This window comes from Leptinotarsa decemlineata, unplaced genomic scaffold, assembly GCF_025532065.1.
Source record: "Leptinotarsa decemlineata unplaced genomic scaffold, Ldec_3_MD MMD2_P_RNA_scaffold_6, whole genome shotgun sequence".
Taxonomy (NCBI): domain Eukaryota; kingdom Metazoa; phylum Arthropoda; class Insecta; order Coleoptera; family Chrysomelidae; genus Leptinotarsa; species Leptinotarsa decemlineata.
This window is the reverse complement of record NW_027412533.1, coordinates 8728265-8746242: the sequence shown is the minus strand read 5'-3', so window position 1 is coordinate 8746242 and position 17978 is coordinate 8728265. Positions and strand designations below refer to the sequence as shown.

At 34.4% G+C, this 17978-nt stretch overlaps 1 protein-coding gene across 1 annotated transcript; it reads right to left on the bottom strand.

The window, feature by feature from the left end:
- Positions 1 to 3426: 3426 nt before the first annotated feature.
- On the bottom strand, positions 3427 to 3969 carry LOC141480209 (uncharacterized). Its single transcript, XM_074170101.1, has one exon. The coding sequence runs from the start codon at positions 3967 to 3969 to the stop codon at positions 3427 to 3429; it is 543 nt and encodes a 180-aa protein (XP_074026202.1).
- Between the last annotated feature and the right edge of the window lie 14009 nt (positions 3970 to 17978).

Here is a 17978-nt window from a genome sequence, read left to right as displayed (position 1 = left end):
GGAAAAAAAGTTATATGAAGTACTGGTGATATTTTGACCCCATCTATACATTCCCGAGAGGAAAAGAGGAAGTCCAGGGACACCCTGTATAGTACTGCTAAGTTCTATCGCATAGAAGTTTGGAAGATTTTCTGCGGTTCCCTACAAAATTGAAAATGGCGTGTGATATTCTATTATTTAGAGTATCAAATGCCTTAGAATGATCTAATAATATCCAAACAGATAATTTTTTCCATCAGTAGCTTCAATTATGTCATCAGTAATTTTTAGAACAGTCGAAGTGCAGCTATGACCTGGCCTAAAACTAGATTGGTTATTTTGAATAATATCGTTTTTCGATAAATGCTTTCAATTTTGTTTTCAATGACATTCTTCAAAATTTTTGGTATGGAAGTGTACTAATTGGTCTGATATCATTTAAGCTGCTAGGATTTGAATTTTTGGGCAGAAGTATAATGCGAGCTTCTTTTCACGCTTTTGGAATAACATAATTTTTCAGACAGTAATTTTCAAGATGTGTAACGTGTGGAAGTGAAAATGGAGTTGAAATAATGATGCTATCCGTACCTGTTGCTCTGCTTTCATATTATATTATCATAATAAATATTTCTGTCTCATTGTTCAAAATCCAAAGAGAAGAATATAGAATTTTTCATAATATTCAATAAAATCCTCAGCAGGTTCGAGATTACGATTATTGCTTTAACACCATTTTGACATTGTCATTGGTAATAGACATATTCAGCCACGTTTCACTAACACTAAGAATATCGATGCCAGACGATAACATCAGATTCCTCAAATTATTGATGTGTACAAGAAGAAATCTTACATTCAAATGAGCATATTTGATTCTCATATTGAACATAACAACTAGGAAAATGTAATAGAATAACCTAACAAATATTGACAAGCGACAAGTGTCTCTAACTAGGAACAAAAACTACGCCACATTTTTATCACCGGCTTTGCTATCTGAATCTATGACCTTCGCAAATGAGAAATAAGAAAAATTAGCAGTTCCCCATCATATTTTGCAACAAAACCATTCCATATATATATATATATATATATATATATATATATATATATATATATATATATATCTATATATGTTCTTGGAAAACTTTGGATTTGCGTATATTGAGATGCAAGTCATAATTCGGTAATTGATCAAAACATGCATTAAGATTTGTTGCACATTCTTCTCTACTAATTCCATGAACCACTATTTCATCAAAATAAAATTCGGTGTTAGGTACTTCTCCTAAAATCTGATCCATGACACGGTTGAATTCTGATGGGGTTGTTTTCATCCCACAAGATAATCGATTCATTCTGTATGTACCTTTGTGCGTAGTAATTGTTTGAATTTCACTCGATTTTTTACCAACCTTGATATGAAGATAGGCTTTGTATGCATTGGGCCTACAGAAGAATCAAGAATTATCTAGACTATTCAAAATATCTTCGATTTTTCGAATCGGATAATGTGAATTCATTAGTCGCTCGTTGATTCCGACTTTGTAATGGACAGCCAAACATACGCCTCCATCTGCCTTTGGTATTACAACCTAATGGTGATCCCCAGTCAGAAATCGTTATTTACGTTATGATTCCTGCAGTTTCAAGTGCATCCAACTCTTTTTCAACCAATGTGCTGAGTGCGTGAGGAACATCACGGTTACAATGAAAATATGGCTGTACACCTTCACGTAACTTGAGAACAACATTGAGACCTGGTACACATCCAATTTTCTTTTCAAAAACATTTGGATATTTTGCGCTCAAATTCTCTACACTCCACAGGTTGAATCTTTCAGAAAGTACTGAAGTTATTTGTTGACTCAATTGATCAAATCTATCTTGAGGCGTCGGATCCAAACTCTACCAAGAATAGCAGCGTAATCATCTAACACAATATAAATACCTTCTTTTATTTTGATGTCAAAATAAGAAACGTCAACTACAATCATCCCATCGGGTCCGAATACATCTTGAGTATATGAGCGGAATCCGATGGTTGCTGGTTGAAGAGAGGAATATTCATATTCAAATCTTGTAATTGTTGCCGTTGAAGAAACGTAAGCTGAATCCGAATCTACTTCGAATTTGATTGGTTTTCCTTATATCTCGACGTAGGCGTTATAACGACTCATATCACTTTTAAACTATTATGATTTTGATGAATACCAACAATATGTTGTACACCATATTGTTGTGCGATTTCATGTGAATCTTCGCTTTTAATGTGATTAGTCGATTTAGATTTTGTCTTTTCTGCAACTAATTTAGTAATGCAGACTTCAGAAACGTGACATGTCCTCTGTTGCACAAGGTACATTTGAGTGCGGTGTGTTCAGTGTGAAAATCATTTGTGATATGAGTGGATTTCCCACACCTAAGACAAATACTCTGCAGTCCTAGTGATTCGAAGTTATATTTGCGACTCAGTGGCCTATTGTACCTTGATTTTCTAGTTTTTGAAGGGATATTTGAATGTTAATGATTTCTGTGCCTTTTATGAACAGATTGGTGCGAACAGTCGACTTTATTGATATCAACTATTGAAGATGACGTTGAGATTGTTTCTGGGCAATTTTGCGAGCATCAATTTTCGAAGATTCGAGCGCACTTGCTCCCATAAACATGTCTCTGAAAGTTCTGCTATTAGACTGAAGTGATTGTTCACGAATTCTATTATCGTATAAGTCACGAATGAATTGAGCTGTCAGGAAGATTTCTGCAATTGATTTCTTGCACTCGCATGTGAATTCACAGTCACATATTGTCGCGTCTTTGAATACTCGAAAAATAATAAAAATGAAAACAAGAGTGGACTGTAAGAATTGTGGCATTAAGCGAACTCACCGAATTCCTCTCACAAATCCCTGCTTCTGAAAGGGCCCTTTCTTGGAGTGTTCTTTCTTCAGCTTCAATGGATTGTACAACAAAAAAGGAAGTTAAAATGAGTTACCAAACAGTCGAAGATGGCACAGAGTCTAGAGCACACACGGCGAAATGAGTAATTATATAATAGTAGAAGATTACAAATAATGACGTAACATTACCGGCCCCTAAAATGCATATAATTTAATATAAATTTTCCAATTTGAAACGTAATTATAATTTTGTAAAAAAAACGATATTAATGTGAATGAACTAAATACATGTAAGTTGGAAAAAATGAATACATTTCAATCAATTCGTTTCCTCAAGTGGTAGAGGACATAATTTGACCAAAGGTCGTGTTAATGTACCTTTTTTTGTTTTGACCTCGGTAACACGAGAAATTCCGTCACTACCCGGTTTCAAAGTGGTGATTCGACCTAAAGTCCACTGGATTGTTGGCGTAACACCAGAACTAATGTACCCGGTTGCAAAAAGGTACTCAATTCGACGCCAGAAATATTGGTGGATTCGCCATCACGATAAACGGTTCAAAGGATTTGACGTGATATTGGAGTCAGGAAAGGCAGACATGAGTTCTAAAGTCAAAAAATGACCGGGATGTAGAACTGAAAGATCATTGGGATCTGAACTTGAAGGCGTCAATGGACGAGAGTTCAATAATGATTCGATTTGAACCAGCTCCGTATAAAGTTCTTCATATGTCAGAACCTGTCCTCCGATTATCTTAATCAAATGACTCTTTACTGATTCGATTCCCGCCTCACAAATACCTGGGAAGTGCAGTGCTGAAGGGGTGTTGAAGTGAAATTCAATATTCTCAGGGGACGCGGCCTCTTGTAGAAGTTTAAGTTGACTACAAGCTCCATTGATATTTGTCCCGCAATCACTGCTTATCGAAAAACATCGGCCTCGACGAGCTGTGAAACGGCGAAGAGCTGCTAAAAATGCGTCACTCGAAAGATCTGAAGCAAGTTCGATGTCAATCGCCTTTGTAGCGAGACATACAAATAGATATATGTATGCCTTGATACTTTTTGATCCCCTACGTTTATTCATAGTTATAAAAAGTGGACCACCATAATCCACACCAACTTTAGAAAAGGGTTCAATTTGTGAAATGCGTGGTAGAGATTCCCCATGGGAGGTTGTGATGATACAGGGTGCGTCTTCCAACATGCCATGCATCCAGACAAAATACTACGAATTACGCGTTTTGATGCCAAAATCCAATATTGTTGAGGTAGTAAGAACTTTACAGTTCATATACCTGCATGGATATACTTTTTATGAAAATGTTCAATAATTGAATGAGTGGAATCTGAGTTACTAGGTGGAAGAAGCGGATGTTTCTTATCGTAAGATAGTTTAGAATTTGTTAATCTACCTCCCACTCTGAGAAGTCCCTCATTATCTATGGATATATTCAATTTTTGTAGCGGCTTTGAAAAATTATGTGATACAATTTCTTTTGAGAATGTTCAACAAGAAGTTTCGTTGCGTTTTGAAGCTCTTTAGAGGAAAGAGAATCAGACAATTTACTTTTTGGATTTTTCGAATTGAGAATGAATCGTTGGCAATATGCTAAAATTTGTTGTAATTTTCCGAATGATGATATATCTTTTGATATTTCGCTCAAACAGTGTGATCGATTTACTAATATCAAACCGAGTTTACGTTCCTCTTCATGCGTGGTATACATTTTGAAATCTGATTTGTGCCACTTACTCTGAAAATTTTGCAAAGAAGTGGGACCTTGAAACCATAGACGATGATTTAGCAACTCAAATGAAAGAAGGCCACGAGATACTATATCAGCAGGAATCTCGTTCGAATCAACATGATGCCATAATTCAGGCGACACTTCATCCTGAATATATGTTACTCTATTACTCACAAAAGTTTTCCATCTGTGTGGAGAAACTTTAATCCATGCAAGAGTAATTTCCGAACCTGTCCATGCCCAAATAGAACTGAATTTAAGTTTACCTTGATATATACTAAGGACAAATGACATCAAAGAAGAGAGGAGTACAGCAGCACACAATTCTAAACACGGAATACATATGCGCGGGGAAATTTTAGATTTCGCGCAGACAAAATATAGCTTCGATTTCTGATTTTGTATTTCACGAAAATAAATGACAGCAGCATAACCTTTTTCGGAAGCGTCACAAAAGCCATGTAGTTCACATTCTAAATGAATATTGTGTAACTAACTACGGGGTAATTGAATTCCTGGCAGTGAATTCAATTCTTCTTTAAAACGTGACCAACATTGAATAATTCGTTCATTGGGAGTTCCGTCCCAGTCTAAACCTGAAACCCATAACTGTTGAATAAGAGATTTTGTTTAAAACGTTATAGGGACAAGAATTTCCAATGTATCGAATACACGAGCAAGTTCGGACAGTAAATTTCGCTTCGTGCAAGTACTATTCAATACTTCAACTGAAAATGAAAAGTTACCTTCAGAACAATTCCAAAATATTCCTAAAATTTTATGGAAGCTTCTTTGGCACTGATCAAAAGAAATTGGAGATGTGTCTAAATATGATTTGAGTAAATGGATCATTGCTCGAAAAATCGGACAACAAAGAAGCAGATGCGAGCGAAAAATTGGCACCATCTTCAGCCACCAACTGCTGGAAAGTTTTCAGTGACAGATATGGAGAGGTTGAAATTCCATAAGTAAGGGTGCGAAGTCTATAATCTTGAAGAGGTTCAGATGGCGAGAAACACCATATAATGCGTTGATGATCTTGATGATCGGGAGTGATTAAAATCATCCTGTACATTTCTTGCACGTCTGCACATAGGTTTTATTTATGTATGCGGAAATTTGAAAGAATCGTGACAATATCACGTTGTAATTTGGGACCAGTAAATAAATAATCATTGAGTAATGATCCATTTGGATCACGGGCAGACGCATTGAACACTACTCTCGACTTTGTTGTTGAACTTTGAGGTTTAATGTCGCAATGGTGCGGTATATTATAACTTTTCTTTGGTACTTTGTTTTCAGAAATTAATTCCATGTGATTAAGGTCTGAGTATTCTTTCATAAATGAACAATAATCTTCATATATATGTGGTTTTTTTTGTAAACATTTTTCAAGGGTTAAAAAAAATCCTGATTGCAAGACATCTACTTCGGGAAAATACAGGGTGTGAGTTTCGAAATGGTAATGAAACAATGATTTTATATTGTTTTCTAGAGATGTATAATCTACTTTACAAAAAAATTAATTTAGTGAAAGCGAAGTGTTACAGTTAAACTGACCCATTACAACATAACCAAATACTGTTTCCAAAGCGTACGGTCTCCCATTTTCACCCCTCAAATGATTTCCTAATAAAATTTTTGGATATAATATATCTGCGCCTAAAATGAGATCAATTTGACCTGGACAGTTGAAGTTAGGATCTGCCAACTCAATATTGGAGATATCTGGCCATTTCGTAATAGAAATATTTGTGGAGGAAAGTTTTTCACAGATTTTGGTAAAATAACAGCATCAGTTGTAAATGCAGGTGAAGACTTTCCCAATGGTTTGATACACAATATTACCCCACCTGAACTAGTAACAGTTTTAGTTTCACCTAACCCTTGCACAGCCAAAGACAAATGATATTTTGGTAAGCCGAAATTGTTGAAAGCTTTTTGAGTGATGAATGTACTTTGACTGCCTGGGTCTAATAAAGCCCGAAAATTGTGATAATCTCCTCGATTACTCAAAACTACAACGCGTGCTGTTGCTAACATTACCATTGAATTGCATTCCGTAAATCTACACCCACAGTTGACAGCAGCAACTTCTGAACTTCTTGAGCAGAAGGCGTGCCAACGGTAGAATTAGATGTAGATGTTTGGGTTTGAGACGTTGATGAAGTTGATTTTTCCATCAAACATAACAAGGAATGATGCCTTTCATTACCCCACCGACAACAGACATTTGACTTGCAGGTCCGAATATCATGTATATTGCTCAGACAATTGAAACATCGCTTTAACGGCTTACAAAGATTATAGCGACATGTAACAGTTTTCTCAAGAAAGTATATAGAAAATGTTTGCTCTGGCAAAGTGGACCCTAATTATTTAAACTACGTTTTTTAGTTTTAGCAGAAAATGAAACATTTTTCGAAAAATTACTTTCACTTTCAGAGCGGAAATTCATATTCGACTTATTACTGGTATCTGAACTTTTCTCCGAATTTGAAGTGAATGAAAAAGCTGAAGCTTCAATGGCGGTACATTGTTTATCTGAAAAACTATACAAATACATGAATTCATGTATTTTGGAATAGCGGTAGAACAATGAATTCGCTCAAAATCTCTCATCATTTCTGGATTAATACGCTTAATCAACATTTGAACCGAAAGAAAACTCCACTATCAATAGGAAGACCCATCTTCCTCAACTCGGATAAATTTTCTGAAAAAACATCCAACAGATGTCGAAACGAAATTGGATTTCCACAATCAACTTCTGGACAATTTCCTGAAACATTCCAGTGAGCCGTAGCTCTGAATCATTCATTAGTATATTTCTTCACAAGACTTGTATATGCAGTTTGTTGCATAACTGGGTCATTCTAAAGGATGCATCTTTACCAATGATAAAGGAGGTCCGTCTAAACATGATATTGAATAATTGACTTTTTCGGAATCGTTCAGTGATCCGTTATTATGAGCCGTATTGTTGAAAAGATCAGTAAATAATGGAAATTCCTTGTAATCACCAGAAAATATCCTAAGTTCCATTTTAGGTAACCTTATGCGAGAATTATCGGAAATCGAATTAGTATTTCCAACAGTCTGAATCAATTGTTAACTATTTTCAAATAGATCTGCGTATATTGTGCGAATATTATAATATGATTCTAAATAGGTTTCTTTTGAAGTATATTCCTGATCCAGATCGAATTTTGGATCGCTAGATAAACTAACTAAAATATTATTATGGTGTTTAATGAATTCATCTCTGAGAGTTTCTATCTCAGCATATCTAATTTTGAAAAAAGTATGTTGGGATTTATTAGTCTTTGCCGAAATTGCGATAAATTTCATTGTACGCTAGTCCTCCAACCCTTGTACTTTTTCAATTTATCTGCCATTATTGAACTTTAAGCCAGTACAAATTCTAAACAATCTGAAGCGAATGCAATAAAATGAAGAGAAAAACAAATGCTTATTTCATAAATTCACTGTTCGCGATAAAGAAACAACTGACACCTGATGTGTTTGTATACTGCAATATCACCACTACGATCTCTCGACTCTCCTTTGCACCTGACTGAATGAATGGAACTGTGAGCATTATTAAAACAAAAATTGTATTGATTGAAAAAAATATATTTTCAAACTAATCTCAGTTCGATGGACCAATGTCGCGTCTTCGAATACTCAAAAAAAAATAAAATGAAAACAAGGATGGACTGTAAAAATTGTTGTGGCCCTTTCCTGGTGTGTTCTTTCTTCAGCTTCACTGGATTGTAAAATGAAACGGGAAGTTAAAATGAGTTAACAAACAGTCGAAGATGGCACAGAGTCTAGAGCACACACGGCGAAATAAGTAATTAACAAAAAATAGCGATTCACGTTTCCTGTACGTAGTATGAGATTTTAGGTAGTTCACTATTGATATGGTTTAGATAGATAAACATACTTCAATCCCCCTGCATGTCCCCTTAAAAGTCGCTCCATGCCAACAATAATAATACTTATAATAGTAGAAGATTACAAATAAAGACGTAACACATATATTACTCTTAAGTGTACTTACAAATTCTGGAATTGATTGTTGTTCATTTTGATAGATTGATAAAAAGTGATGTTGAGCAACTGAAACGTTCTTCTTTGGTGCAAGATGTTCTTCCAATAACTTTATCAATTCATCATACGTCAACTGATAAGGAGTTTGAGGAGCAGCCAAGGCTGTAATCATGTTGAAATTTTGAGCTCCAATAGAATTGAGTAGCAATTGAGCAAGCAAAATAAGGTTCATTTGTATTGATTTGGTTTATTTGAAGGTAATTTCGGAACCTGCTTTTGTAATTTGAAAACGATTCTTTCTTGTTGTTAAAATTTTCGAAGTTAGCTAAAAGTGCGGTATTCATCACAATTTTTACTTTACTTGATGATTCACGGTTTGTTCCTCTGTGAACTTTCTAATTGAGAAAAGAGAGTAGATATCATTGCAGTTTGAAATTCTATAGATTCCTTGAATTGTTGGGCGTCCATTTTGAATGTTATGTTTTCGATTATTTTTGATTTCAATCTTTCTAATCCACCTCATCGCCAAAACTGTTGTGTTTGAGTAAATCAGATCAAATGAGTGACATTTGATCTGATTTATGTATTAATAACACTTTATAAATTAATATGTGACGTCTTTTTGTGTTATTTTCAATTGAAATATCTTTGACAACTTGATAACTTTCTAGGCTGATGATATGACGAGCGTCCCAAATATATTTAATACACCACACTTCCTTTGGAAGATTCTCACAAATTTCAGATGGAGTAGTAGATAGCCAAAAACTTTTTCCTCAAATATATGTATGGAATAATTGGAATCCGTAACATTTGAGTACCACTTCAATTCATTTCATGCTATTGAAAGTATCCCCTTACTTGTATAGACATATTTTCAAAGTTGATGTGAGTCAGTTTTTTGATAATACAAAAACACATCAAACAGATGACAGCGGAATGACAACATTCAAAAATATATATTTCATATACATTACGTCAGAGAATCACAGAGAGGAAAATGAAAATGAACTGTATTTTTCAATTCAACTATGTATTTTCACTCAAAGATGAGAATTGCGTCAAGCGAGATGCTGCAACTTTTGAATCTCAAAGAGGACTACTCATAACAAGTATACTTGTTAATTGGAGTTTCATCTAACAGATATCTATTTTTTCCATGTGATTGTTCTTGTACAATGATAAGACGTGTTAGGAAGCACACGATAAAAAGTAAGAACTCGTTAGTCCTTAGCTCGCACAAATTTCGACTTCTGACGGTTGTCATTCGTAGGGGTACGATAACTGGTTAACGGAAAAAACATATTTTTTTTTAATCATATCACAGAATACTTCTCAATACAATTCGTATTATACCACTGAAACCGAATCGGGTTCTGTTGAAGTACTCAGTGTTGAGAATAACAGATTTTGGTTTCATCATATCATGGAAAAATATTTCCTAGACAATAATTTTGAAAATGCAATATAACGTATTAGTTGCTACCTCAATTCATGACTCTCACAAAAAATTGTATCAAATATTTTAGAAACGAATTAAGCAGAATATTAATAAACTCCATTGAAGACTTCAAATTCTGTCAGAATTTTGGCGTATTATCTTCTCCCTCAAAGCTACTGGAGTATAAAAACTCATTAAATATCAAACCGTAACAATTCATTCGATCTTCTCGTTCGAAATCTAAATAGGAAAGTATTAATTTTTCTTTGAAACGGAAACATTTTCCGCATTTTCCATCGCCAACATTGATCAAATTCAAGAAGAAACGACCTACTCATTGAAAAAGCGATTCGATATAAAAGTGACAATGAAAAATTGCGAAACGCAATTTATACATCTGAGCCGTATTTTTCACTTGTATCACAAAGACGCGGTATTTGAATATTTGGTAAATCTTGAACTAATTTCATAAGCGAAATATAGATCCATTAATCATGGCCACCGCTGATATTGCTTCGGTCTGGAACACGTTCCATTTGCGCTCCGTGATATTTGCTGTACATAAGTCGGTTTCGCAGAAGGTTTTTGGTAACACGAGAAATTCCATTTTCACAATTTGTTAGCGTGAAACTGTTCATTCGAGGAAAAGATGAAAAATCTCAGACCGACATGGATTCATGGAATGCTTTTGTGAATATGAGAGTTTTCGTACTATAGAACAGCAAACAATTTTAATAAACAATATCTATTTTAACGAACCAGTTCACTCATCCTAAATTTCATTGTTATAAGTGTATTTGTATAGTAGTAGATTTTGATGAAGATGATGGTTCACTAATGAAATGTTCAATAATAGAAATGAATGGATTGATATCACCAATCATAATCAAGTGCAGGGTGGCTCATTTCAACTTGAATGCACTGTTAGACCGCCATCTGACCATATGGTTAACAACTTCAGTATGAAAAATATACCCGGAAACATACACCGAAAACCATCATGAATGGACGTTCAAGAAGAGAACTGGAAGATGCTTCAACAAAATAGGGATTGGCAGAGCTACTCCCTTGCCATTGTCTACTGACACCTGCACAAAGAAGGACTGTATAACGGTGACCTCAGTGCAGGTAATGAAACAAACAGACAGAATGAGCTGTCAGTCGGTCATGTGAAGCACTGGATCACAGGAGGCAAAACATTCATTAATAATCCGAATTGAGTCCAGAAGAATATGACGAACATCCTACAAGGAGAGAAAAAAGAGAAATAGGTACGTTTATAGTCATAATAAAAAGTTCTCGTTGACAAACGCTTTTGAAGTAGTATGAGTATGTAGTATGAAAGTAGTACACAAAATCTTACTTATATGAAATAAAATATCAAACACATTTCATATTGAAATGAGATACTATAGTAAATGCAATTTTTCATAAAAAATGTGGTTATTGTAAAATTAATCCAAATAATGATAGACTTTATCAATTGAAATGTTGCTAATTTCTTGAAAATATTCAAAGGAAAACTCTTTAGGTGCATGGGAATTTCATTGTACCTACATTCCCTATACTCCCAAGAAGGCAATGCCATATCTCGAATGTAAGCAAATCAAGCATAGGTTCTACCTAGAGTTCTTTCAAAACTGACTTGATAACAAAACAACCAGATGGGAATTTTTTATTTAGCCTACCAATATAATTCTTGAATATGAGTTTATCATATGTGAAGTCCTAAGAATTTAGTGAACAATTTCACCTCAAAATTGGTGTTATTCAAGCTAAACTGCATGGGTTCACATTTGATGGTGGGGAGGTGGGTTTTATTGAAGTTTAATGAAGGCTTGTTTGGGTCGCACCTGAGTCTATATTTTCATATCTTCAGTGGCATATAAAGCTAATTTTGTAGAATATTTTTCCTACCACAGCAACGTAGTATCGTCTTCAAATAATTCAATGCTAGAAGTTGAATCCAGTTGTGTTATATCTTTAATATACAACAACAACAAGATGGGTCCTGGGATGGAACTTTAAGGGACAACTTTTTCGATTTCTCCTATACTGGAGTCTGTCGAAAGTCTTACGAATTGCTTTCGTTGCAATAAGTATGATTCAAAATATCTGATGGTTATGTGTTCAAAATAATGATGTTTAAGCTGCCCTAGAAAGAGTACGTGATCAACAAGGTCAAATGACTTGGAAAACATGTAGAATACCGCTACTGTACGGGCATCAGAATTTATATCACTATAAACCTCATAAAGCAACTTAAAAATTTCATCACTGGTACTTTTATGATTTTGAAAACTGTACTGCTGTGGACTTAATATGTTTTTACTATAGAGAAAGTATATTAACCGCTTTTTGATTTTTTCAAAAATCCAATTATTTCAGTGAGGATTGAATCAAATGTTTCTTCTATTTGAATTCCCTTCAGATATTCAATTGGGTCGTTATTCGAGACTGTATCTACTGCATATTTTGCGGTGATTGAAGAATAGTTGTTGTTGAATGTTATGGGACTTATTGATGTGTTAGTAGACTCTCATGAACTAGCACAGGTAACAAAATTATTGAAAGGGGTTTCATGAAAAAGATGGGAAAATCCCAATCAGCCCACAAGGCTGCTGTGTTTTTCAAAGACTTGGCTAGATGGCTCGCAAGTACCCAAAATAATATCCAGGAACATCATATGAGCTATGTGAATGAAAAACATACTCAAATCATCTTTTAGAAAAAAATTATATTTTCAACAAAAATTTTGAAACTTTACATATGGAAAATGAAGGTTCAAAGCTGAATCATTTGGAAGCAATGGAAATCATCAAACTTAAAAATTCTAACATTCTGATGAATAACCAACTGGATTTGAATAGATCACCATAATTTGCAAAAAGCCATGAAGTTTTATCATTGATGTAGGATTGATGTTATATGCTTCAGGCAATCATAATTGGAGTTGTACCTCAGGTACATAAAAGTTGTAGATGCTTTAGGTAATTTTATCTGGTGAGCACCTAAGTATGTAGTCTCAATTGTGACTTCATACAATATATAAATATCAAAGTAAGAATGTACTTATAGTACTCATTTCACTACAAAGAACTACTGTGTTAGCGAAAAATGTGATATATTTCTTTTTATAAAGTTTGTGGAGATCAAATTTTAAGGTGTAGTTAATGAAATTGATATGAATTCTCATAAAGTAACGGCTGCATGCATTACAGTGTCGAATTATCTACAAAAACATGAACCCTGTTTCTCAATTGTCTGGAACCATCTACCTCACCTCATGCTGAATTTTTCCCTTTTGTGTTCAGAAGAATCGACAAAAAACTGAATTCGATTCATTAGCACATCTAATGGCTGCGAAACTTCGTTTTGATTGTATCCCGCATAATATAGTCTAGCCTTTCGGTTTCATCTACACCTCTTCCAGCCTACGCGTTCTAACAAAATTACGATCCCCTTTCTTCCTTTCTCTTCTTAGAAGCCTTCAGACCACTCCGGCTTGTTTTAAGAAAATGTATTACAAACTAACGATATATTAGCGTGCTTTAAAGCATTCATCAATTCCAAAATGCGATTTGCTGCGGCCAATTTCCAGGGAGCGGTCTAGACACTAACGCTCACTACTGCCGGAGTTTTTATAGTTTATTTTATCAGTCAATTTCCGAGAGTGACCAGACATCCTACCGAACATGATATTCCTGAACTGGGCAGTTCCAGTTATCTACAGGCAAATTGAAATATTCATGAAAAACTCCATCTACGTTATTTTTCGATGATTATTTAACAACTTATGGAAGGAAAAAATAAACAAAATCGAAAAAAACTCAAGTTGAAACGAATGAAATATTGAAAATTTTTTTCTACTCCCTCCATTTCAAACTGATCATTACGTGTTTGACAGCAAGTAGGTAATAGATCATTTAGAATACACGTGTATTCTAAATTAATGACGGCCACTTTCGTGGGAAATTTAAAAAAATGATGAGATATGTAATACGAGTAAAAATCCTACTGCTGGAAGTTTTGGATAGTGGTAAAATGTACCAATTTTAAAATCATTCAATCAAGTTTTGAACAACTGGCTGAATGAGGTTATTATCCAAAGCCATAATTTTAGACAGATATATCGTACTATTCCTTTCTACGGTCAGTCGTAGAAAAAGTATAGTACGTACCTCGAAGATAAGGCCAATGACGTCCACTTGCGAATTTTCGCACTCGGCTAACGCCTCGTGCTTACAATTTTTCGCTCGTGGGTAATTGGCTTTTTATTCTACTCGGTACGTAATATACTATTATCGTACCGAAAATAGAAACACGGAAATCAACGAACGAATCAGTAGTACAAAAAATGATGTTGAAAAATGTATAGAAAATATATAATCAGAATGAATTTCGAAAAATATGTGAATGCTCATTAGTCAATGAATAAGTTTGAGAACAAAACAAACAGTCAAGTAACAAATTCATTTTCAGTGGTCGGTTAGTGGGACGGTAGCCTGATGGGTTGACGTGGGCGGTTTGCTCCACTCACTCAATTGGCCGCTGTTCAAATCGGTGGTTCAAACCGCAAGGCCGGGCGATCGATTTTCACTTCCTATCGTCCAACCTGTGTTAGGAACCACACGTTGGAAGGTAAGACTTCGTTAGTTCTTAGTTCGCACAAGTTTTAGAGTTGTCGTACATCACATTCATAGAATAATCCATTGCTCGCTTCGGTTGTACTGAGATATTTCTTTCTATTGCAGATTTCTACAACTTATTCTTATGCTCTATTTATAAAAGTATAATTTTCGAACAAATATATTACTGCTGTGATAGTTTGTGCATGAACAAATCTCTTATGTTGATGACATATATCTAAACTCAATATCATCTTTCAGGCATGTTTCATAGCGCAGTTATACATTTTCTGACACAAATTCCTGAGCCAAATTGAAATGATAGAATCAGCGTCACAATGATATTCTTTCAGGAACATTACAACTTTTGTTGTAAGAGGGGTCGTTTTTCAACCAGCGAACATTATCAGGTAACACAAATAATCGAATCTTTGGCAAATAAAATTGTATAATTCATTATCTTCATCAGTATGGAATTTCGTCGGATATGCATTGTGTAGACACTGAAATATAAAATCAGTACTGGTAAATATTTTCTATATTTATACTAAATATTCCAAAAAAGACGAAATTTCGAAATTCCCTAATGGCGTATTTGCAGTCTGGTTGATAAAAAAATAACTTTATGGTCAGCACCATATGTGGATGAAGCAATTTTTTTCTCATTTTGAAAATCAGAGAGAAAATTTCAAAAATTATTTCATCATTTATGTTAATTGTCAAACATTTTCTGATTTAATAGCACAAGATCAATATTTATGATTTCTTTATAACTTTTGAACATTATAGTGATTCGACTAATTGATTATCACCATAAAGACTATAAAATCGGGAATAATGGAAAGAAGATATTTCAAATCCCATTTCATAGCCATATCCCTCAAGTTATAGAAAAGTTACCAACGTTTATACAAATTCATATAACTGGTTTTCTGTTTTTTCTTCGTATTAAAAGCTATTAAAAACAAGTAAAGATCCTGCCATAGTTCATAATGGATGAACATCTATTATTTGGACGACGTGACCCATAAAAATGATCAATGATAAGCAAACATATCAATATATACTGGATTAATTGTGCAACATATAGTCGAATGACTGAATATTTGGATTCACAGAGTATTCATACATAATATCGAAAATTTCCAATGGCGTTTGATTAGATATTATTGCACAATACTGCTATTATCCAATGAGTCAAAATTGCAAGAGTAAGCTTTTTTTGAAGTCTTTTTTTCTTCAGAAGCCTAGATATTTAATACAAATCGAATGTATTTTCGTTCAGTTGTGTGACGAAGAATGACGATAAGAACTATGCATTATCGATTGAGGTATTGTTGATTGTCTTTTCACGAATGATCGAGTATGGAAATTGTTGCAAACTGGTCATCCATTTCTTTAATAAAATATTTTTCGTAAGTCCACTGAACAGTTCGACAAAAGTGCAATGGTTTCGTTTTTCCACTTGATATTTTATATTATTCGCGACTCAATCTGAACACAAAGAAATCTTTTTTTTTAATTCCAATTCGAAGGTTGCAACATGCCAATCATTCACATTACTATTTTATAATTTCACAGATCTGGGATTATTCGGAACAGCCCACAGTAGTGCTTCCAAATCAATGAAAATCAGAATGTTGACATCTATTCAAATCCAAATTATTTGTTTTGATTATTTTTATCCATGTCACGGTTAGGTAAAGAACTAGACATCGACTAATATTCTACTTTTTTTGTTCGGTAAGACAATTCATTCTCAGTCATGGAATTTACTTTCACGGATCATGAAATTATGAAAAAACAGAAATTAATTGGCGCCTCGGGGTGACTTGCTTGATTCCAGTAGCGCATTTGCCTTTCCAGATCCAAGAAAATCCGGAAAAACCTGCAGAACCATATCATCTGAAGATCTTGGTCTGCCATTACGATGTATTGTGAAGTCAAGTTAGATGTGAGGCACAGAGAGATATTTATTTTTATGTCATTCTCAGAACCGATGGAATTCATTTATATGTTGTGAACTTCAAACCGATACCGACTCTGTCTGTGAAGAATGACGTTTCAAAATGATCTTTTCTATGCTGGGCTCCGAAGAGAAAACAACTAGTGGTGATTGAAATAATGATTGATTTCTGATAATCATCCATACAAGTAAATTCCAACTTTCAAGGTATTTATAAATATGAAATTGAATGTGGATTATATTGAATCATATTTTGGAATTGTTGATTGTGACTAACTCTATAATAAATAGGATTTTTTGACAATAGTTTGTTATTGTAGTTCTACCAGGAAAAAAATGTAACGTAGTGAAACAGAGAGAAATATGATCAAATATAGTATAAAAACTCGTAAAACGCATACAAGTATAAAATCAACTGATAAAATAACATAAGACATTGGACTCAAGAAGAGCATCAAGAACGAGTCTGGGGGTGGCTGCTGCTGAGACTGCCGGAATCCCGGATCGCCAGAATAAGAGAAGGCGAATTGGAGAATCACAAGTCAACCGCTTCAAATTTCCTTCATAATTTCAAGGAATGGGATTTCCATCCGAGTTTATGGGGCCTAATACATTGAACCCTTGAGTAAGACCATGTATTTGTTCAATATTCCTATAGAGGCCATCAATGGAAAAGGATTCGTTATTCAACCATTGAAACTCTTATTCGTTTATTCAGGGATCAGTCCAAATATTGAAAATCAAGTCAAATATTCTATTTTTGAATTTTACCGTTTTCCTTGTTTCATTGGTAGTCTAGAAGTGGGTCTATTTCTGTGTAACAGTGACGAGTGTTGAAAAGGTTACACTATTCCTATAAACTTTTGTAGATGGCGTCCAATCAACAACTTGAATTTGGTAACACTTTTCAGCACTTATATTATTGAGCTTCTATAAAAGATCTAAAATCGACCAGCGCCCTTAACTCTGCAGAACCACGACCATGGCTAGTCGTTACAACTGGGCACATGTACCGTTATCTCACTCTGGATGAAGTTAAATTTCAATAAATTCTACTAGAATTTTTTCCCAACACCAAATTGTTATTTTCAACACCTCGACACTCTTTTTGATCACCAAGTTTTCATCTTCAACAGGAAGATTAAACTAAATATTCTCACAATGTTATCCTCATTTTCACCATTGATACCTCTTCTTGGTACTTGCGTCTTTGCTGCAGAGCACATACTTTGTGCCTGCCCCGCTGGTGTC